Source organism: Anoplopoma fimbria, chromosome 5 (genome assembly GCF_027596085.1).
Source record: "Anoplopoma fimbria isolate UVic2021 breed Golden Eagle Sablefish chromosome 5, Afim_UVic_2022, whole genome shotgun sequence".
NCBI lineage: Eukaryota > Metazoa > Chordata > Actinopteri > Perciformes > Anoplopomatidae > Anoplopoma > Anoplopoma fimbria.
Window position 1 is genome coordinate 6,317,283 of NC_072453.1, and position 21,406 is coordinate 6,338,688.

Sequence of the window (21,406 nt, forward strand, 5' to 3'; positions counted from 1 at the left end):
AACGGCGCATGCTCAAATCTTATTTTGATCACGTGCCCTGTCACCTGACGAACGACCACCAAAGCAGGAAATGTACCTCGAAACAACAGATAGCATATTTAAGTCATTCAAAAGACAACAATGCAGCGTTTGTGTAACGGGATACATCGTTTATTAAGGCTATGGATGGTCTATGTGTCTCTTTTCAGTAAGTGCTGACACTCCGCTGAGTGTATTTTTGTTTTATGCCAGTAATACCCAAACATATGCCCCACATTGTATTGTGCTGGTGGTGTGTGATAATTGATTTAAGTATGATCTCGACTTTTTTTATACAGTAAATCATGGATTCGCCGGTAAAATGAAGATAGTCGAGGAACCAAACACATTTGGGTACGTTAAGTAAAAGATTTGTCACAGTGTGCACCTTGTTGAAATGAGCACTTTTTCTGACTGGTTTTCTGTGTTTAGGTTGAACAATCCTTTTGTGGCTCAGGCAAGCAGACTACAGCCTAAAGTGACCCCATCTCCAGTGTCTGGTAAAATAGTTTGACATCATTTTAAGCCTTTTATTTCATCCTGTGTTGTAAATGTTTTTAAATGGTTAACCAGAAGATGTTGACAAAGTTATCAAGATGTTTTCTGTGGATCAACTCAGTCACTGACTTCACTCATCATATCAACACCAATGTCTTCCTCAAGGCCCTTCACATTTTCATCGGCTTTCTGGGAAGTGCTTCAGTCTGACAGAGTCAACGTAAGTATTTTATCTTGCATATCATGTAACGTGATCCCCATTTCCACTGGCTACTGAATGACCCTGTTTTTGATTCTGATTATCTTATACATGCATGTTACAGTGACATATCTGAACAAACATTGCAGAATAATTGTGTGCCTGGGTTATTTTGCAGGTATAAATATGAATTATGTCCATTTCACAACATCACCCAACATGAACAGTCATTTAGATGGAATGCCTACAGTGGGATACTGGGGTAAGATGTGGCTCCCCTACATTATATTACCTTTCTGCAAATTTGAATATGTGAATGATTGGCAATAAGCGATAGGTTGTTTTAAGAGCAGCCTTTTGCATGTTCCTAACAGGATCTGGCATGAGTGGGAAATGGCAAACAACACTTTCACAGGCATGTGGATGAGAGACGGAGATACTTGTGGAACGAGAAACAGGGAAACAAAGGTTATATGGATTTTAAATGTTTAAACTCTTTCTAAGAGGGATTAAGTAACGCTCAAGGAGATCATTATGAAACATTAAACACCAAATACATCAGTTAATATTTACCTACAAGTTTAAATCCAACATTTAATTTGAAACTCAAAGTTTCACAGACAACTTTATATAATTTCATCAACTTAAAACATTGTCACAAAAAAAATCAACAATATGAACTCCAGAACATTGTGTAACTTGTTTCTTTTCATGTTTCTGTAGGTGATTTTTGTCTGCAGTGCAAGCAGCAAGCTTGCTCAAGTCTCAGAGCCCAGTACTTGTGTGTACTCGCTAACCTTTGAGACCCCACTTGTTTGCCATCCACATTCGCTTTTAGGTAAGACAAAAGAACCATCTTACAGCACAAGTCAGTGAGGTGAGTCAGTGTTATTATGGATTTCTTATCATTTTCATGCTTTTTTTAAAAGTGTACCCAACACTGAGTGAGAAGCTCCAAAGGGAATGGGACGAAGCTGAACAGGCTCGCTATGAAGGTCTTATTACTGAGCAGGTAAAGACCAGTTCTGCTGATAACTTGCAAGCTTATGAAATGTATAGGCATGCCGAGAGTTTCCTTAGTGATTCATACAGAGACAATTAGACCTTTTTGCCATTTTCATTTCAAAACTCAGCCCCTCTTGTTCAGCATTTCAATTCCAGTTTTGGTAATTTCTCTAAAAGTCTGGTCAACAACACACAATGCACATTTGCTGCAGGGATACACCAGTCTTTTGAAGGATATTTTTGAGGATGCTGGTCTCCTGAAGAGCCAGAAAGTGAAGAAAAAGCAGCCAGAAAGTGCAGCTGACTCAGAAACACACAACTCTTTACAGAAATGTACAGAGGTTTGTACATTTATGTACTTTTCCAAATAGCCTACACAATTATGTATGATATAATTACAATACTGCTTAAAATGTGTGACAGAAACTTTATATTTATGTCCTACGTTCTTTAAAGGATTTCCAAAAACAGAGAGAAGAGATTGAGAGACTGCGTGCTCTCCTCACTCAACACAATATTCCCTTTGATTCAAAGCAAAGTAAGTGAATTATAATCTAGATTGTGTTCCCTTCTTTAAGTTTTGTACAGAGTGTAATAACATTTTTGTGCAATATCATTGCTTTATGTTGCAGATGAAGCAAAAGGAACAGTGGTTACGACGGCTATGAATCAACACCTACGGGGAGATAACGGGCTTATTGATCCGCAGTGAAAACTCTCCCAGAGCAAGTCAACTCTCCATTTAAAGCACCCGAGTGGATTTAAAGATTTTGTTGAACAATGAGAGTGACAGACACTCGCTGGGCAATATCAAATAGCAACAGCATTCAACAAGTGACACTAAGAAAAATGGAACTCCTATAACACAAACTTGTCAGACTTCTGTAGATTTTTTCCCCCCTTCTTTTTAGGATTTACGAGACTCTGAATTGTCAGTCTTGTTATTGAATCAAATCCCATCATCATGCAACTTATTGAGAAATAAAATAAAAATAACATTTTGAGAGGCGGAAAAAGTTGAATGTGTATATATGTCTCATCAGGTTTACAAACTTCACAAGAGAAAATCGGGTCCCTAAAAACTGTTGCAGGTGAAGATTTGTACTCTGTACTGCATTTGGTTGGTGCACTGAAAAACTGTATGTCTTGCACCGGGGAGGAGACATCATCGCGTCCAACACTGTTAATAATTGTATTCTCTTTTATTGGAGTGGATGAAGTTATTCTGATCAGTGACTTCACATATTATGGGCTTTGACATGCACAAACATGTTTTGACTACACACATTCCTGAAACGTTTGACTCCAGCACTCTGTCAGCTTTCTGTTGCATCTTTGGGTGGATTTGCACTTCACTTCATCAGTCCTTAATGGTGAAACTGGACTCTGAATTATTTACATTTGGAGGTGGAAAAAGTAGCTACTGTGTAACTTGTAATAAAAAAAAATATTTGTAAGATTTCATACCATATAAAAATGATGACTGAATACTACAAGGAAACAATTCACTCACAAAATAGAGAAGAAAAAGTCACCTGGACACATTGAAATAAAAAATAAATAATGAACGCAATACTGGTAATTTAATCAAAACACATCCTTTCCATAAAGGGCCAGTCCCAAAGCTACATATAATACAACATGTTTAAACCTTATCTATAATCAGGGTGATCATTAAGTCCACTGATAAACAAACGGGTTCCAGTCTTTTTTTCTAGTGGGCTTCATGTGTTTGTTTGATGGTGATGGGTTCAGGAGAGCAGCTGGATGATTTCTCTGGCTCTGTGCGCCCTCTGCTGGATATCTTTGTCCTCTGGTGCTTTGCCTGACTCTTCAACCAGGGCTAAGGCCTTCTGGACTGTGGTGTCTTTGGACCCTCCTTGAAGCCCTTCCAGATACTGGAGCAGCACGGAGAACTTCTCATCTGGAACCTGAGAGAGCGAGTATTTTATATGATCATGTTGCTTGAATCCTGTATACAAGTTTACTTTACATATTATAGTGTATAAATAAAAAGTAAATTAATATCAGTAATGATTGTTAATGAATAAGTTAGTATATTGTTCTTCTAAAGCAATTGTATTCCTTAAAGGGTAGCAAAAGAGCATATCTTTAAATGTATTTTCTGGAGAGTTCAAAAAGATGACTTTACTGAAATAATCTTTTCATAGATTCAACTTTCTGTTCTTCAAAAGTGGCAACCATGCTATATTCACAAAATGCAAACAAACAAATGGCATTCTTAAAAACATGTCATTATACGTTATGAAGGGAGATTAGAGAGTATGTGCAACTCACACACACTAATGAAACAGGAAGACATCGCTCTGAGCTCATCACTTCCCCCAACTGTGAACCTCAACCGGTAAAAATTCCCCATCATCATCATCATCATCATCACTATCATCACACTGGTTAATTTTACCTTTTCAAATTCAAACATGTGCTGCAGTAACCACGTCTGCCTGGTCTTCTGGAACTTCCACTCTGTACGGTTTTCCGCCCAGCTGCAAAGACAAAACCGGTGCGAGTTGAATTACAAGAAAGGTGTTGATTTTTGATACCACAGTTTGTAGTCTGTGTTATTATACTTTGTTGCTTTATAACATCCACTGTATTTTGTTCTACCATATACATAACAAGTTTCATGACCCTGACCTTGAAGAGGGACTCCAGATATCTAGTGTTGCACTTAGACAACACAAGAGACAAATTAGAATAGAACAGTCAAAGCAGTAGAGGCCGAGACTTTTAGTCACTAATATGGGTAAAGCTCAAAACCACTGGATCATACACTTCCCACGATGCAACTTGACAAGATCTGTTCTGCCTGTGTGGTAAACACTGCAATTTTTTAAAGTCAACGCCCCAAGTTTGCAACACACTTGCAACTTTCTGTTATGTTTTTTTGGTCTCACACCAAGGTGATATCATCAGGGTTATTTTTCTCTTTAGAAAAAAATCTTCATAGCCACAGAGAATATTTACCAAACATGTTTACAGGCTCGTGCTCCTTATGACTAGTAAACTGAGCTTTAGGTGTAAAATCTGTGGCATTCCCCATTAAGATATAATTTAAATAATTAACCACCACCGCCAACACCACAAACAACCCTCGCCACATTTACCAAACAGTTGAAGCAACACCTCTCTAAGACATGCTCAACATAAGCAATCAACATAACCAAAGTGCCATATATTTGGGGGGCTGTCCTAAATTGCATTACATTACTTTTCCTGATTATGTGTAATTTTTCTGTTAAATGTTACTAAGGAAATAAGTCAGCCGTGGACAACAGGTTAAAATGTTTTGTGAACTATTTGTGGTATTCTGGATTCATATCATGACTGAAAAGTAAATTTAAATATTGTGTATGTGCATTGTTTTTAGCCATCCAGTCCTTGCTCCCTGGTTAAGGTGACACAGACAATAGGGTGCTTTGGACTGATGGTTTCTTATTTAAGAAGTGATGACATCATAGGCAGGAGGCCAACATGTTGATTGACCTGTCCTGTACTCACTAAGAGTGTCTCTTACCAGGTGAGGTAATCTAAGGCCTGCTGAGGTGCATTGGGTCCAGTTGCTTCGGCTTTCTGTACGGTCTCTCCCTCAGCTTTAATCCTCTTCTTCTCTTCCTTTTTAAGGATCTTCTTCATCTTCCTCTCCATAACCCGTTTCTCCTCGGGGCTCAAGTCCTCCTCTCCCTCCACCTCGTGCGTCTGTCAAACCAAAGCAAAACAAAGGCTCATGGGAGTTAACAACATTAACAGACCTTCCTTTTCATGTTCTGCGTTTGCATAAAACCACCATCAAACATCCCCTACTTGCGCTGAATGTGATGGAAGGATAAAAAAAAAATATTAGAACAACAATTTCAAGTTTGTGTACCGATCAGCCATTTTTCCGTATTTTACGCTTTTTGGGGTCAATGCGGAGATAATGCTAGATGCCTCCAATGTTTTCAATCTCGTTCATTTCTACAGTAAAATGTAAAATAAATGTAACCTTTGTTTGTGCAACAGGGGGAAGACTTGGATGCTAAAGCACCTTTTGAACTTTAACCACTTCCTGTGCTCTGCAGCTCATAGGGACGGTGTTTCCTGTATCTGCAGGTCAGCATCAGCCACATTTATACTGTGTTAAATTTACTGTGGTCTGCAACATCCGTTCATAGTTGCATTTGAAGCACTCCCTTTTATTCGCAGCACACACTTGCACTGTTTAAAAACCATCGCCACTACCACCACCTTTGCACAATCATACATTGAGTGAATTATGAATCTAAACAAAAATTGGATTTTAGTTTTTCTTTTTCACTTCACATGCTTGTAATTAAGTATGTAAATCCCCATCTGTCTGTAGAATATATTGCATATTTTAAACTTCCTGGAAAGATAAATAAAGAATCAAATAAGAGCTTTTTTGCTTCAGTAGCCAGTAACCACAGCGCAACTTAAATACTGCGTTCAACTCTCACAGGAAGTGAAACAAGGGACACAGTATGCTCAGATTAAACAGACTTCAGTCTGCACAGTGATGAAAAAAAAAAAGAGGGAGGGGAGGAAAATATTGGATCACATGACCAAAAGTCATTCTGAAAGTATGCTTGCGGGGCATTGCCCACAGAAGTTTAAAAAGTCCTTCACACTGAGCGGCCGTGTCCATGCAACGAGCATCGTTTTTAGAGCTTTGAGTCGATCAGCAGCGTCGGGCTGGTGGATACAAAACAGAAGACGAGTGGGTGACGAAAGCAAAAATGGTAAGTGGAAACATGTGTTTTCACTGAGCAGGCAGTTCCTCAAAAGGGGAGCAGACAAAGACTGTCCAACAGGAGCATGTGGTCGTAAAAAGTTAATAGAAAGAAAACATTTTTACTTAATCTAGTCAGCATTATATGCGAGTTATATGAGATTTATAATAATGACTTCCATTTAAGTTAAAAATGTAGGATGTTAATGTACTGTATTGTGTAAGAGTATCTTCCTGTGGAAAACCCATTTAATGATTCGCAGGCTGAGTAATCGTAAACACTTTAAAATGTATCTTTAAAAGAACGCTGATCAAAGAGTTTAATACTCAAATGTGATGCTGCAGAGAACCGGATGTCATCAGTAGGTGTTTTCTCTTTTCATTTCCAGTCTAATCACAGCGTGGACTTGGTCCCTACTGAAAGGAGCACCATGCCTCCATTTTCCAACAGTTCCACCGTCAAGGAGTACTTTACTTCAGCAAATAACTCTGTCATTGACAGAATTGCAGCCAATGACATAACTTCCAGGGCAAACTATGTCTACAGTTTCTTTGCGGGGTTGGGCTTCATCGCAGGCTGCTTCCTGCTCTACAGCTACATCCAAACCTACAGAGCCAAGAGACGGCTGGCTTGGCTCGGCTCTCTGCTCTGGGCCTTTTGTGTCCTCCAGCTGCTGCTTCTGCTCCTCTCTCTCCACGCAGTGGTCTACAGACCTGATTACCTCAGTACCACAGGTTTGGGCTGTGCTGCTCTCTCCTTCACCATAAACACAACCTATCTGTGCAGCCTGTTGGTCTTAGTGCTCATGGCTTATGTCCTAACCATGGATCCGCCGTCCGACGCACTGCTGAGGAAGCCTCGGGTCTGTGCGGCTCTGGTGATCCTGACTTCACTCCTGATTTCTCTACTGCTGGCTGGGCTTCGTGGACCCAGAGGTAATCTGCAGGAAGAACGCAAGTGTTTCATGGATCCAGTCCATGCTGGGGTGTCGTATGCAGCTGCTAGGTTGTGGCTGGCTTTTTTGATTCCCTACATCCTCCAACTGGGTCTTCTGATAGGCGGCTGCGTCCGGCAGTGGAAATCCAAAGGACGTTTCCTCTCCGGTTCCGAGGAGGGTCCTGTGTTCCTGACGGTCACTTTGGTCATCTTTTTCTGCCAGCTCTTCTACAGCGTGGCGCTGGTGAGAGGAGCGCAACTAGAACTACCAGAGAGGGAGTGGCTGAGGGAACAAGCGTTTCTGAACGTGGCTGAGTTTGTACTGTTCTCAGGGAGCAGTGCCAGCCTCCTGCTCGTGCTGCTCATGCACAGGCCGTGTCCAGAGAGTCTGTGCAGGGTGTTTAGGCAGCTGAGGAACTGCTGTCGAAGCCCAGGGCGCACACAACCCAACAGGAACATCATAGCTCCACACATCGAGATCACAGACACTCTGCAGGACATAGAGTCATAGAGGATTAAGACTCTCTCATAAGAGAGCAAAACTCTTCTGACGCATTGAAATTAAGACTTTTGAAATCTGATTCAAAACTAATTTTTAAAATGCTTTTAATGCTTCTTTTACACTTAAGTGACAATTTAAGGGTTTTTAAAAGTTATATTCTCATTCTTAGTGTGTCTCCTGAGTATGTGTGCTTGCAAAACTGTTTTTGTTTCACAAAAAATATGTGTTTTGCTGTAACTTCTTCAGAATAGTGCAACATTGACAGTTTTTATAGTCACTGTTGCAATGATAACTGTATATTGTTTGTATACATTAACTATGATTGAGACTATTAAACAAAGACTTGCTTGCTGTCAGTACAATATTATGTCTCTTGAACCTGCTCTTAGACAAACCTCTTTTCTCACAAAACTGACACCGTTTGCATAAACATGATCTGCACAAAAGCCCATTTAAGATGAAATGCCTGGAAAAAACTGAGCAAATCCCAGAATGACACATAGGAAACATTTAGTCAAGGAAAAGAAAAGTCAGTCAGAAGTTTAGGCCAACAGTGTCAATATTTTTCATGTAATTATTTTTAAAGATGTGAAAAGCGACAAAACAAGGCAGACATGTGATACTCTGAACTTTCCAACTTCTTTCAAGAAATTGACGGGCACCAGTTCTAGGAATAAGTGACCTACATGGATCACATATTGCATCGGTGCCAAAACATGGCGGTACAAAGCCAGGGAGCAGTAGGAAAATGAATACTGGATCTGGGTTGCATAAGATGTTGGATTCACAGTAAAAATCAAAGTAACAACACTTAAAGTCTAAGATCTAAATATGCTACTCCTCGCAGGAAAGTCACAAAATCATCAAATGCAAAATGTGATACATTTCAGCTTCAATATGGGAAATTATCTACACTCTCAACAAAAAGAAAAAGGTTCTACTAAACACAACTATTTGTTTTAAAGAGTAAAGAAAAGAAATGATGAAGTGAGACGGTCCTTCATCTTGTTTTGTGTAAATAAACTGTTAGTCTGTCTCGGCTTAGAGTCCCCTGACTCCCATATTTATATATTTTAACATTCTACAATCATAGTCGCGTTCACACTTCAGCGTCGAAAAGTTGGCTCTGTGTGCTATCTTGACATAAATATTTATACAATAAATAATATAAAAATACATAGGGGGATATTCATTGTGACTATGCAATGCATTGCTAATAAACTGAAGAGAAGCTATGACGAAGATAATGTTTGTATGTTTAGCTTAAAAGATACGATTTGTGTGTCTGTGTGTGTCTGTGCCTGCATTGTGTCGTTCGTCTCGCTGTGTGTCTGTGTTTGGTGGGTGGCACCACAACACTTCTCTTGGTTTAATGTGACACCTGCTTTCAAAGTCACCACCATAAGGACAGGGAGGATTAGAAAGACGCAATGCAGTACAAGGAAACTCAGGTAAGTTTTTAGATAAATCACAAAATAATTTATATCAAAGTTACCCGACTTATATTGTCTTAAAGTTTTCAAACTAAAGTACCTGTATCTGTTTATTGTACCATTAATATGATCAGCAGTTGCTCAGTAGCAAAAAAACTATTAAGATTTTTTTAAGCCTTTCTGGGCATTTCAGGTCTGTATTACTTACATGATAGTAGAAAGAAAGCAAGGGGAGAGAGAAAATGGGAAAAACATGCAACAAAGCTCCCCGTTCAGACTGAAACCAGGGACGTTGCAGTTTATTGTTGCCGTCATAAAACCCTAGACTAGCAGGCGGCAACACTATTGCTATTTTGTACCATAAAAATAATGCATTTTCTCTTTGAATCATTCTCCCCAATCTTCACTCTGAAATGATTTTTAGAAATGCTGCACTTTTTAAAGAGAAACAGCAACAACAAAGTTATAAGACAATGATGAACTTTTTTTCCAAATGATGAACTATACAGTTTTGTAACTCATCTCGTATAATGACCTTGAATGGCATGGTGTATGATATTATGTAAGGGCAGTTTGGATCACTTACATATAAACAAGAAACATTAATTAATCCAAAAGTGATCATTAACTAATAAACAGTATATTCAGTGTTGTAAAATTTACTGTCATTTAAGGATAATGTAAACGGATGATTTTGTTTCATAAAAGTCTATTCAGTCACACTTAATTCAACTCTTGACTTACTACACTTCTCCTCTCTGTCCAGTTCAAAGAGTGGCCGTCACTACATAACCAAGAAGACGACACAGATTACACCACAGTCTCGACTGGGGCGAAAGCCTTGGAAAAGGGCTACTACTAACACCTGATCAGGTGTAATATGGACACGACCATGTGCCTGGACCACATAGTCTTCACTGCTCAGATAAACGACACAAAGGCAGTTGTCTCGGATTTTCTGCAGGCGGTTTCAGAGAGTGGTCAGCTTTATCTTATCAGCCTCTTTCTCTCCAGCCTCTACATTATATTCCTGTTCCCTGTCGGCTTCCTCGGGAACATCCTCATCTTAGTGGTCAACCTGAACTACAAGGGGCACTTGACAGCCCCGGACCTCTACTTTGTGAACCTGGCCGTGGCTGACCTTGCCCTTGTGGGCGACTCTCTGATCGAGGTATTCAACCTGAGGCAGGGCTACTACGACAAGCCCGGCCTCTGCACCTTCATGAACCTTTTCCAGAAGGTCAACATGTACAGCAGTGTCTTCTTCTTAACCTGGATGAGCTTGGACCGGTTCGTGGCACTGACCGGCTTCATGGGGCGCAGCATGCCGCATGCACGCCTCAGCTGCTGCCTTATCTGGGTGTCCTCCTCTTTGCTCACTGTGCTTCCTTTTGCTATAGCTCAAAGGCAGCACAGCGGAGAACTCCACTTCTGCTTTGCAAACGTGACCCAGATTCAATGGCTGGAGGTGATGCTGGGCTTCTTGCTGCCTTTCTGCATTTTGGGTCTGTGCTACTGGAGAATAGCGCAGGTGCTCCAGCAGAGTCACAGGGGCCAAGATGGCCAACAGCAAAAGCCTCGCAGGCAGAAAGCCCTGAGGATGATCTCAGCGGCTGTGGTAGTCTTCTTCCTCTGCTGGCTCCCAGAGAATGTGTTTGTAAGTTTTCACCTCCTAAGAGGTGACACAAACCGTGGCCAACTATGGCAGGACTACCCCCTAACAGGCCATGCTGTCAGGCTGGCGGCCTTTTCTAACAGCTGCCTGAACCCGCTCATCTACAGCTTCCTTGGGGAAACCTTCCAGGAAAAACTGAGGAGCAGATGGGCCAACCTACATAGGTCAACCTCAAGAAAATCCATCTATGTACCAGCTGCAAGCACATGTGGCCATGCGAAATCCCCTCAAATTAATACCGCCTGCATACTGTAGGTCACACAGATAATAGATGACATGGTGTCTGTGCAATCAGTGTAAAGACATCGTTAACGGACAACGTAAAAGCAAGGACTCCAGCTGTTGTGGAAACGCTTGTGTTAAATCACTTATTTAAGATTTATGCTCACCATTTACTGGGAATTTTGACATTGTTTTCCACAGGCTACTTCAACTTGAATCAATTTCTGATGCCATCTGGAATGTAACATCAGACCATTTTTTGTCATGTAAATTAATATAGTAATATAAACTCAACTGTAAGAATACATTATCAACTCTCACTTGGTCTATAAAACATAACTTTTAGCTGCACTAAATTGTGTTTTTCATCACCTTAACCAGTTACCAGCACATGTTAAGATTTTTCTGTATGAAGCAACACAAATCAGCAGTCAGAGTTCACCTGAGTACTCGGAGAAACAGGAGGAAACGAAGGGAAATGGCTGACACACTTACCTTAGTTTGCTTTGTCTTCTTTGTTTTCTTCTGTTTTTTATCACTGGTTTTGATTGTCACATGAGGAATATCTACTGGTGCCTCCTGGATTAAATAAACAACAATTCTTTATTATTTTAAGCAATTTCATTTTGTGTTATCTGAAACAGAAACAGGTACGCTTAAGTTTTCTAATCACCTCAATCTCCATCTTTTTCTTTTTCTTTTTTATCTTGGTTTCCATCATTTCTTCCGCATGATCCATGACATTTGAAGTCAATTTCTTCCTTTTAGCCGGATCTGTCACAGATTTGTCTTTGGCCATGATTTAACTTTTTCCTACAAAAGAAACATGAGCATGTAACTAAACAGCAGGAACACATAATAATAAATGGACAAACAATACGCCTTAGTGACTGAGGGCTTTTGCATACTTAATTTGCCGAGATAAACATTTCATAACACTAAAACAGAGAAATTGAAGGACATTTTGAACTCATCTTCAACTGAATATGAATACTCAACGCATGTAAACAGTTTTTCACAGCCAAAAACATACGTCAGCTAGTTACTTTTCGACGGCCGCAACATAAAAACGTTATGTCCGATAAAACTTAATCGTGGACCAAACATGTATGAAATAACATTGCTATTAAACTCATTTATACTTACTTGACCTGAGAAGTAAACGTGAAGAAAACTGAAAAGCACAGATCAAGCACGTGAACTCAACCAGGAAGTGATGTTGCAAAGGTGAATCGTGATTGGACGGATAACGCTCTCTGCTTTGTGATTGGTCGTCGGATGTGACGTATGTGACTGCTTCTGTAGTTAACTACTGAAACCCTCAGCATCTGTGGTATTTATATTATCACATATATATTATACTATGCAAAGAAATTAGCAAAAATGATGATGGTTCCGGATTGCTAGTGGTTCGGAAAATATATTTCTGCAAAATAAAAGCAATAATGTAGCATTAAAAAAAAAAGAGAGTATTATTAGTGTGAAAGCTTAAAGCCGCTGATACTAAGGACTTAATAGTTAATAAAGGGTCTAATGTACCCCTGAAGCCAAGACATGATATTAAATGTAGTGTAAAGGTTAATTATTGACTTTAGTAAAAGCATTTGGAAAAAAACAAAATTACTTACAAGGTAATTTAAATCTAAGCATCTACATTCCAATGACACCTGGGCCAGCTCAATATACTGCTTAAGATCCTGTAGTATGATCCTAAGCTGCAGAAAAGCTACTGAATGGACTCTGAAGTAATAAAAATGAAAAAACGATATGATAATGTTATTCGAAATACATCAGATATAGACTGTTCTGGCAAAAAAAAAAAGTTTAATCCTCACATGTAAACAATTACAGTATAATAAAGCAGTAGTAAAATTAACTTTGACGAAACAGATACATAATGTGGATTGATTTTAGATATCACTATAGAGTTTGGTGGAACGGTTCTGACCAGCGTTGAGCAGAGGCACCGGACAGAATTTAAGGTTGCACAACGATGTGTTACATGACCTCAACAAGGTGTGTTTTATAAGAAACCCTCCAGTTTATTTAACTAACGTCGTGTTTCCGAAGATGACCAGTTGTCCGAGATGTCTACAACAACAGGACGAGTTTTCACCGGTCTGATGCGAGCCTGTGTCCGTCGAGGGATATTTGTTCATAACGCTGCACCGACTGCTGGGTAAGTAGTGGATCAACATAAACCACGTTGACTCTGTAATAGTGCTGCTGTTCAATGACAATGTGTTATCTGCTCTGTTATATTCTGTAACCTACAGATAATATGGAATAAAGCTATGTTGTCATTGCCAATATTGTTTGTGTGTTCACAAACGTTTCATAGCAGTAAGTTAGTCTATGAGCAAAATGTAGCTTCCGTTGTACCTAGAGAGAAGTCTTGCTATTAACCAAAGATTCTGACCACACATACAAATAATGTCACACATTTTATATATATATATATATTATATATATATATATATATATATATTAAAAGTGCTCACCTCAACTGTCTGTCAATATATAATTATCCATGATAACGTTATAATTTTCGCCCGATACTATTTTTTCCTGGAGACCCTGAACGCACCACAATGTAACCTGTAATGTAACCTGTAATGTAACCTCTGGTAACCCCTGTCGGATTTGCTGTTCTCAATGCAGATTTGCGACCAGAATGCATTAATGCCGATCGCATATTTTTATTATGTAATCTAGGCCTTAAATGATAGGCGGGTGATTAGAACGGGCATCCCTAAAAGCAAACCTAAAGGCCTGAAATACAATGTCACATTGCAAAGCGACCCCTACAGGTCTCAGAGGGGCATAAGTTCTGTTGTAGTGTTGACATAAGCGGAAAGAAATGCTGACTAATTGATGGATATATTACATCATGAGTTTAACTGCTTCCAAATTACGACTCGGATCATATAAAATAATCGTGGGGGCTGCCAGTGCCTCATTGTATTTGTTTTATATGTTAATGGAGTGATAGGATACACAAATGTGTACAATATTAAATGTATTAGAGCCTGATTGATACCAGATTCTGAAACCCATACCTGTATTGATATTTGTGAGATTAAAAAAATATATTAACTAAATTGTAGATTGATAAATATTTTTGATCCTTTATGCATTCAATCATTAAAGAGCATAAATATATTGGCTTTTTCTGTGATTCAATCTGACATCAAGACCAGTTTCAAAATTCAAAGTACTGGGTATGCAGAAAAACTGCCCATATTAACATTCCAGATTATCTTGTGTACATTGAATTTTACTGTTGGAGTTCATTTAAGTACTTTGTATGAAAACAATAGGCTTGTTTTTATTTGATAATGCATTGGTTTAATAGATGGATGTTGTTACTGATGCACTTTTGTTCTCTGTTAGCAGAGTGAACAGTGTGCGTTCCCTAGCCCTGAGCTCGCAGACGTCAGCCGAGTCCAAAGATGGTGATAAAGAGGTGAACAATGAGCCCCTCAAGTTCTCCACCAGTAAAGCCAGTCATCGAACCTGGAAAGTTGACCACGGCATGGGGAGCCAGTACGAGCGGCCCTGGTGGAAAGTCCTCCCAGTCAGCCTGTTTTCCATCGGCTTTCTGCTGTGGTGTGCTCTGAGAGGCCAGACGGACATTGATGTAACGCTTGAGAAGGAGCTTTATGAGCAGTTACCTGGCTTGCTTTCAGAGGAGGATGAGGAAGATGCGGAAGAAGCTAAAGAAGTAAATAAAGTTTAAAAATGTGGGACTTAAGATGTGTATATATATAGATCACGTTGTATTTATTTTGAGAAGTGTTTCTGTAGTACTTCATTGCTCAACCACTGGAGTGTAGCAGGGAAGCCGTCCAGTGCAATGGATCTTTTTTTTTTTTGCTCAGTAAACTTCTGAGGCCATGCTTTGCCTTATTTTTAAATTTGATTTGGAACATATGGATTAAAATGTATTTAAAACCACTGAATCAGGTTTTGGCTGGTCTTTCTATCAATGCACACCATTTATTGCAGTGTATCCATTGGCATTTTGACCATACAAGAGATTTAGAGAAGTTATTCTTGACCCTGTCAGAAGCATCTGTCACCTTGATTTTTTTTATTTTACAAACTTCTTTGACGTAAACTACTAAATGTAACGCCACATATGAACCCCCCCGGTCCAAATTAATGTATTCAGACATCAATTAAGTATCTATTTTGAGGTAGCGGAAAGTTTATTTACAGCACAACAAGCAATCCCATGACATGCACACAGGATTAAATGGTACGGATTCTAAAATAGATTTGCAAACCTGAGAAAGGCAGTGGAGTATTGTTTTTCAGCAATTACAGAAATGAAGCTCTACGCTACAGTAAATAGGACAGTCAAGAGTAAAATTAAGTACAAAAAGAAAACATGCCTGAAACTACACATGACAAATTAGGTGGTACACATGCTGGTAATAGTTCCAAGATTAACAAAACAAACCCCAGTCCGACCCACCCACCCACCCCCTACTAAAAAGATAAAATCCAATTGATCATTTATGCACGCTCTCCTCGAATTCGCCTGGCCAGCTGAATGTCCTTGGGCATGATTGTGACCCTCTTTGCGTGAATGGCACACAGGTTGGTGTCCTCAAACAGTCCAACCAAGTACGCCTCACTGGCTTCCTACAGGGAGAAAAGAAATGCAAAAATTATACCTTGAACCAGTGAGTGTAGCCCCTGAAAAAGACAAAAAAACAATGAATGCCATCTCACCTGCAGAGCCCCAATAGCTGCACTCTGGAAACGCAGATCTGTCTTGAAATCTTGAGCGATTTCTCTCACAAGGCGCTGGAAAGGCAGCTTCCTGATGAGCAGCTCAGTAGACTTCTGGTAACGACGGATCTCACGCAGAGCAACAGTTCCAGGCCTGAAACAACAAAAGATGTGATGCATTAGGACCCCAAACAACCACAACGCTCACTGTTGTAGTTTCATTAGTTGCCTCAGTCCTAGTTGTAGTGACAGCAGACTGAATGGCCTTTCTAACTCAACCACTAACACCAACCTAAGCCTTTATGAACATGTGTAGTCACCTGTATCTGTGGGGCTTCTTCACTCCGCCCGTAGATGGCGCGCTTTTCCTCGCTGCCTTGGTGGCCAGCTGCTTCCTGGGCGCCTTTCCTCCGGTGGACTTACGAGCGGTCTGCTTGGTACGAGCCATACTTCAACTGCAGGTCTGGAAACAGAAACAAAACAAAAAGATCAGACCAACAATGAAAATTAAATTTCAAAAAGTATCTCATTTCCTCGGCATTGAAACCATCACAGGGTCGCCTCACTGCTCCATCACCGCAACGACTTCCTTGTTGACACTCTGACCGTCGCTACTTCTCCGTTCAGAATAAAACACATTCAGCATTCACAGACTAATAATCAGTGTTTACTTTACTTATGAGCAAACTTATGTTGTGTGTGTGTGACAGCTGGTTTGCCAGGGGACGCGCGTTGCTCAGCAGACAGCGTGGCTCCTGTGGACACAAAGGTTTAAACTAAACAACACCAGCGCCACCATTAAGCCCCGGGACACACACACGTTTCTCTGCCGTCGTTAGTAGATTTAAAGCATCGACCGCTGCAAAATGGCGCCAGCTAGCTATAGATACCGGTCAGGCTGAAGAATACCAGTGTGTACAGACACGGCAGACCTCCCGGCCCACTCACAGTGAGCCTTAGCCGGGAGCTTAATTGTCACAACACGTGTTTCTTAAGCGGTTTGTTCGTAGTATTTAAAATGTCGCCAAACCGTTGACGTTAGCCTGCTGCTATGGCGCGCTCTGTTTTGTTGCCAAGAGACGGGCGATAACCGCCGGTCGGGCCGTTTATAAACGTTTCTAACGACCTGGAAATTCAAATAACTCGATATAGTTTAAAGCAATCAACACCAATTGTAGGAAAAACACAATAAAATAGTTGTCGCGCTCGCGTTACCTTTTGTGTTTGTTTTCCGGTGAGTCGGTGTTGTCACTTCGCACGTCAGTCTTCAATATTAAGCGGACGGAGAAGGAGGTGGTATTTATAGTCCGAGAGGAGCGGCACTTTAAACCCCGCCCCCAAACCAACAGGATTGGTCCAAACTCAAATCCCTGACGGAATGTGATTGGCGGAGGGAATGAGGACGGTCACTGCCTCTGTATTTAATCAGAATGATGCACGCATAGTGAAGGGCAGTCTGTGGGACATGTGTCAACATGTTGTTGTTCATTCATCAACCGGAAACTGCTTCTACTTAATCCAGACAGTTTTTTTAATTTGCTTTTGGTGTTACATCTGTAGGATTGATCAATCTCTTAATCTCTTCTATCTTTATTTTGTTGTATAGTATGTGTATTTATTGTCTGTGTCTGTGTAGCTGTATAGTATGTGTATTTATTGTCTGTGTAGTTGTATAGTATGTGTATTTATTGTCTGTGTAGTTGTATAGTATAGTATGTGTATTTATTGTTGTATAGTTGTATAGTATGTGTATTTATTGTCTGTGTAGTTGTATAGTATGTGTATTTATTGTCTGTGTAGTTGTATAGTATAGTATGTGTATTTATTGTCTGTGTCTGTGTAGTTGAGCTGCTGCAACACTCGAATTTCCCCCATGGGGATCAATAAAGGAATATGATAATAATGAATGGTGCTCATCGAGATCAAATCCCTTTCTTAAAATGGAACAATGGTGCCATATGAAAAACAACAGATATGAATGCTGTGTACAAAAGAGTAAACTTCAATAATGGATTTGGGAAAAACATACGTGGTGAATGGCAGGTGATAAAACACACATCACAGGGGATACTCTGTTGAGGATGCACTTGAACACCCTCAGCTTCTATCACAAACCAACTGTTTTGAGTCCATAACACTACATTTGGCAATAATCTGAAATGAAAACAGAGAGAGCAACAAAAAGAAGAAATTAAATAAAATATAGATTTTTTTATTATTGATACCAAGCAGGCATTGTACTCTTAACGTAGCATGAGCAGCGTAAAAAAAAATGTCTGTATTTACACAAATGGTTGAGAAAAAACACTTCTGATTCTGATGACAGAGCCTGGATGGATCATTCTGTGAATATCATACATTGCAGGTGTCCCCACTGCTTTCTAGGTTTAACATCTGTTTGGCAACCCCCCGGACAGTGGTCAAGCCTAAGCAACAGACTGACACAAACAATCTGATCCTTTGTGCCTGTTCAAAGAGGAGGGTTCAGGAGTAAGCTGATACAGAGAGCAGCAAGCCATCAACATCCTATTGACAAATTCCGCTTGTTTCATTGTCATTTTAAGATTACCTTATCCTGTTACTCTCAAGTCTTCTTTATTATCATACAGTGTTTACAGCCTGTTTATGACTGCAAATGAATTGATCTAGTTTACTGTTGTCATCTATATATTGCTTCACACTGTTTCGTTTGTAAACTTTCATTTCTTCATATATTCTTTTGTACCTTAATTTTTTTATGTTGTTTTTCAGGCTGTCAAAGTTAAATAGCTAGACATTAAGCCTTATTTTAAAAATGTTTTGCAAGTTATCCGTGGTGTCTTTTATCCTTATTCACCCATTTTCCGTGTCTTTATTCTTCATCTAAGAAATCATCAAATCAGTCTGTAAAGGTCTGCGTATGTATCTTTTAGTGTTTAGTTATTAAAACGTTGTTTTTGTCAATCCACTCACTCAACTAACTGTCACGAGAACAGCACAAAGCGGAACCACAATCGTTGGGGAAATATCACCAGTCGGAATTATTCTCAGGTGACACCGATGGTGAGTTTTCTGAACGCAAACACACCGAACAGAAAATAGAAGTAGTTCACAAATGTTGTCTTAAAACTTTAGCATGCGACTGAGCAAGTCTATATTCCTGAAGCGTCGAGCTTAATAGTTTAGTCTAACGGGCGTCTTTCAAATGAAACCTGCAACACTGGAAGTAATAGTATGGCAGAGGAAAGGCTGCTGTTTATAGGTACATCAAATCTTACTCAGCATAAGCTAAATGCATCCCTACGAGCATTGCTGTATGCACGTGTGTGGTCTACTGTAGGCCGCATTTTAGAAATAAATTGTGTATTTAAATCCTTTTGAGTAGTTGTCAGAAAATTTGTTCCTAATTTTATTTAACTGAAATTACCTCGATCAGGTGTGGGCTGTTAATGTTTTCAATGACATTAGATCATTTTATGCATGTTTGTGTGTCTGTTAAAATTAAAGATATAATACTATTTGCGGTTATTAATGCTTTCCAAAGTCAATGCCCCCAGAAGTTATTATTCTGATTATTATTTGTGTGTATATGTTAATTCAACAGATATTGAACCGAAGTCAAACACCTCTGGTCCTGTTGACGACAGAGCTGAGACTCGCAGTGACAACCCTTTTAGATTCAACTTCCTCCTTGACAACTCTCCAGCACTTCAGGAGGAAACATCTCCATCAGTCAGCAGGACCGAACCAGGAGCGAGCCAGATATCCTCAACAGGACAAGGCTCTGCTTTTGCCTTCGACTTTCAAATTTCTCCTGTTGAAGACATGGAGACAACAGAGACCCAAGACATTTCCTCTCCCACCAACAAACAATGTGTCCAAGAGGAAAAGCCTTCCCCACTGCAGGAGGTTAACTCTCCACCTGAGCCATCAGTGCAATCAAAAGCAAAGAAGAAGAAGAAGAAATCTGGAAAGAAAAACCTCTCAGATAGCGCTGATGCACAGCAGACGCCAAGTTCAGCTGAGGGGAGTCAAGGCAGCGAGGCGGCAGAGGGGGTCAGTATGAACTTCTTTTTTTTTTACAGTAATCATAGCAGGTTCAAGTTGATTGGTTGATTTGATGTCTGAATGTGTGTTTCAGAGTGCAGAGGAGCAGCTGAACAGACAGCTGGACTGGTGCATCGAGCAGCTGGAATTGGGAATGGGGTCCCTGAAGAGTACACCAAAACAGAGTATGACATTTACCTTCCACATCATTGACCAGTCAAAACAAAATATGTTTGGAATATTATTACTCAGACCATGTGCTGAGGTACACGTGAACATAAATGGAGTGTACTGTAGTATTACAAAGGGAGGTAAACGCGTTTGTATAGCGTATCTAGATACAGCACACATGTTAATACCATATTTTCTCCCTGCAGAAGAGGAAACCTCTCGTGCCCTGAAAACTCTACGAAGCTCAAAAGCTCCTCTGGCCAAGAAGAGGCAGGTGATGAGAGCCATGACCGGAGATTACAGGAAAAAAATGGACGAGGAGAAGAGCAAGCAGCACAAACTCATTCAGAGTGGTGAGTGGAATGTAGCAGTAGAGTGATTTGTCCAGTAAAAATAACTAATGAACTGAGAAAGAACTTTTAAATTAGGTCGAAGTGCTGTTAATAGAAAGATTTCTCCAATCCCTACAGAAATTGCATCAGCTCAGGTCAAAGTTGTTTCCAATTCTCCAAAGAAGTCATCTTTCCACCGAAGAGCTGAGGTCAAAAAGCAGACAAAAGCCCCAGAGGAGAACCGGGATACTGCCCAGGATACAGACCTGAAAGGACAAACGCAGGAGGAGACGTCAGCTTTTGTTTTTACACCATCAAAGGAGGAGTTTCACTTCAATTTTCTCTGATTTGCACCCTGGAGACACGTTTCCCCAAACGTCATGTTGAACTGTGACTGTGGGCTGCATTGGAGATAATAGGAGAAAAACAATCATAACACTTAAAATCACACATTCAAACTTTTCCATTGCTGACTGCTTGTACTGAATATCTAAATAAAGTTTTTTTTTATAATTTTGGTATGCATTGTATTTTTTAAATGTGTGTGTGTGTATGTATGTGTGAAATGATAAAGTTTTCCCTCAGGAGCAGATGCTATATTGATGTCAGGTCAATCTACAGGTGTGTTGTTAGGTGAGGGTCAGAGCGTTTATACAAAGTTGCTTGGTAATTATTGCTTGTATACCTGTCAAACCTCTGAAAGGTGTAGTAAGTAAGTGGCAGTCTGAATACAAACATTTCTTTTTATCACATCATCCCCAAATACATTTATTAGTTGAGGAAATAATATGTTTTGTAAACAGTCACTTAATCATAGCATGACAGTACCATGCTGTAGTTATCGAAATTAAGCTGTCCAGATTGTCCAACCAAAAGTGGGATTGTCATTTTCTAAATG

General features: G+C 39.9%; 7 protein-coding genes across 8 annotated transcripts; 5 read left to right on the plus strand and 2 right to left on the minus strand.

The window, feature by feature from the left end:
* The first annotated feature begins 45 nt into the window (after positions 1-45).
* On the plus strand, positions 46-2,512 carry gnptg (N-acetylglucosamine-1-phosphate transferase subunit gamma). The gene is made up of 11 exons (XM_054598582.1): positions 46-187; positions 318-372; positions 451-518; positions 682-736; positions 894-977; positions 1,090-1,183; positions 1,439-1,553; positions 1,645-1,727; positions 1,933-2,061; positions 2,177-2,258; positions 2,353-2,512. The coding sequence occupies exons 1-11, from the start codon at positions 121-123 to the stop codon at positions 2,430-2,432; spliced, it is 912 nt and encodes a 303-aa protein (XP_054454557.1). The 5' UTR covers positions 46-120; the 3' UTR covers positions 2,433-2,512.
* Positions 2,513-2,618: 106 nt separating this feature from the next.
* Positions 2,619-12,466, minus strand: LOC129091112 (uncharacterized protein C7orf50). The gene is made up of 6 exons (XM_054598584.1): positions 12,386-12,466; positions 11,913-12,052; positions 11,735-11,818; positions 5,259-5,440; positions 4,146-4,227; positions 2,619-3,651 (listed from the first exon to the last, which is right to left on the minus strand). The coding sequence occupies exons 2-6, from the start codon at positions 12,036-12,038 to the stop codon at positions 3,472-3,474; spliced, it is 654 nt and encodes a 217-aa protein (XP_054454559.1). The 5' UTR covers positions 12,039-12,052; positions 12,386-12,466; the 3' UTR covers positions 2,619-3,471.
* Positions 6,105-8,256, plus strand: LOC129091108 (uncharacterized). Its single transcript, XM_054598579.1, has 2 exons — positions 6,105-6,480; positions 6,860-8,256. Exons 1-2 carry the CDS (start codon positions 6,478-6,480, stop codon positions 7,916-7,918), a joined length of 1,062 nt encoding a protein of 353 aa, XP_054454554.1. The 5' UTR covers positions 6,105-6,477; the 3' UTR covers positions 7,919-8,256.
* LOC129091109 (G-protein coupled estrogen receptor 1-like) lies at positions 10,109-11,675 on the plus strand. Its single transcript, XM_054598581.1, has one exon. It carries the CDS (start codon positions 10,223-10,225, stop codon positions 11,270-11,272), a length of 1,050 nt encoding a protein of 349 aa, XP_054454556.1. The 5' UTR covers positions 10,109-10,222; the 3' UTR covers positions 11,273-11,675.
* A 714-nt stretch (positions 12,467-13,180) lies between the features above and the next one.
* LOC129091272 (ubiquinol-cytochrome-c reductase complex assembly factor 4) lies at positions 13,181-15,354 on the plus strand. 2 transcript variants are annotated; one of them, XM_054598835.1, is made up of 2 exons: positions 13,181-13,418; positions 14,633-15,354. In XM_054598835.1, the coding sequence occupies exons 1-2, from the start codon at positions 13,327-13,329 to the stop codon at positions 14,976-14,978; spliced, it is 438 nt and encodes a 145-aa protein (XP_054454810.1). In that variant the 5' UTR covers positions 13,181-13,326; the 3' UTR covers positions 14,979-15,354. The 2 variants fall into 2 exon arrangements, with proteins under 2 accessions (XP_054454810.1, XP_054454811.1); XM_054598836.1 differs by having other exon boundaries at positions 14,636-15,354.
* Positions 15,355-15,429: 75 nt separating this feature from the next.
* Positions 15,430-17,292, minus strand: h3f3d (H3 histone, family 3D). The gene is made up of 4 exons (XM_054598837.1): positions 17,195-17,292; positions 16,300-16,442; positions 15,980-16,133; positions 15,430-15,889 (listed from the first exon to the last, which is right to left on the minus strand). Exons 2-4 carry the CDS (start codon positions 16,425-16,427, stop codon positions 15,761-15,763), a joined length of 411 nt encoding a protein of 136 aa, XP_054454812.1. The 5' UTR covers positions 16,428-16,442; positions 17,195-17,292; the 3' UTR covers positions 15,430-15,760.
* Positions 17,293-19,029: 1,737 nt separating this feature from the next.
* On the plus strand, positions 19,030-20,990 carry c5h8orf33 (chromosome 5 C8orf33 homolog). The gene is made up of 5 exons (XM_054599337.1): positions 19,030-19,220; positions 19,563-20,014; positions 20,100-20,190; positions 20,383-20,529; positions 20,647-20,990. The coding sequence occupies exons 1-5, from the start codon at positions 19,193-19,195 to the stop codon at positions 20,853-20,855; spliced, it is 927 nt and encodes a 308-aa protein (XP_054455312.1). The 5' UTR covers positions 19,030-19,192; the 3' UTR covers positions 20,856-20,990.
* The last annotated feature ends 416 nt before the right edge of the window (positions 20,991-21,406 follow it).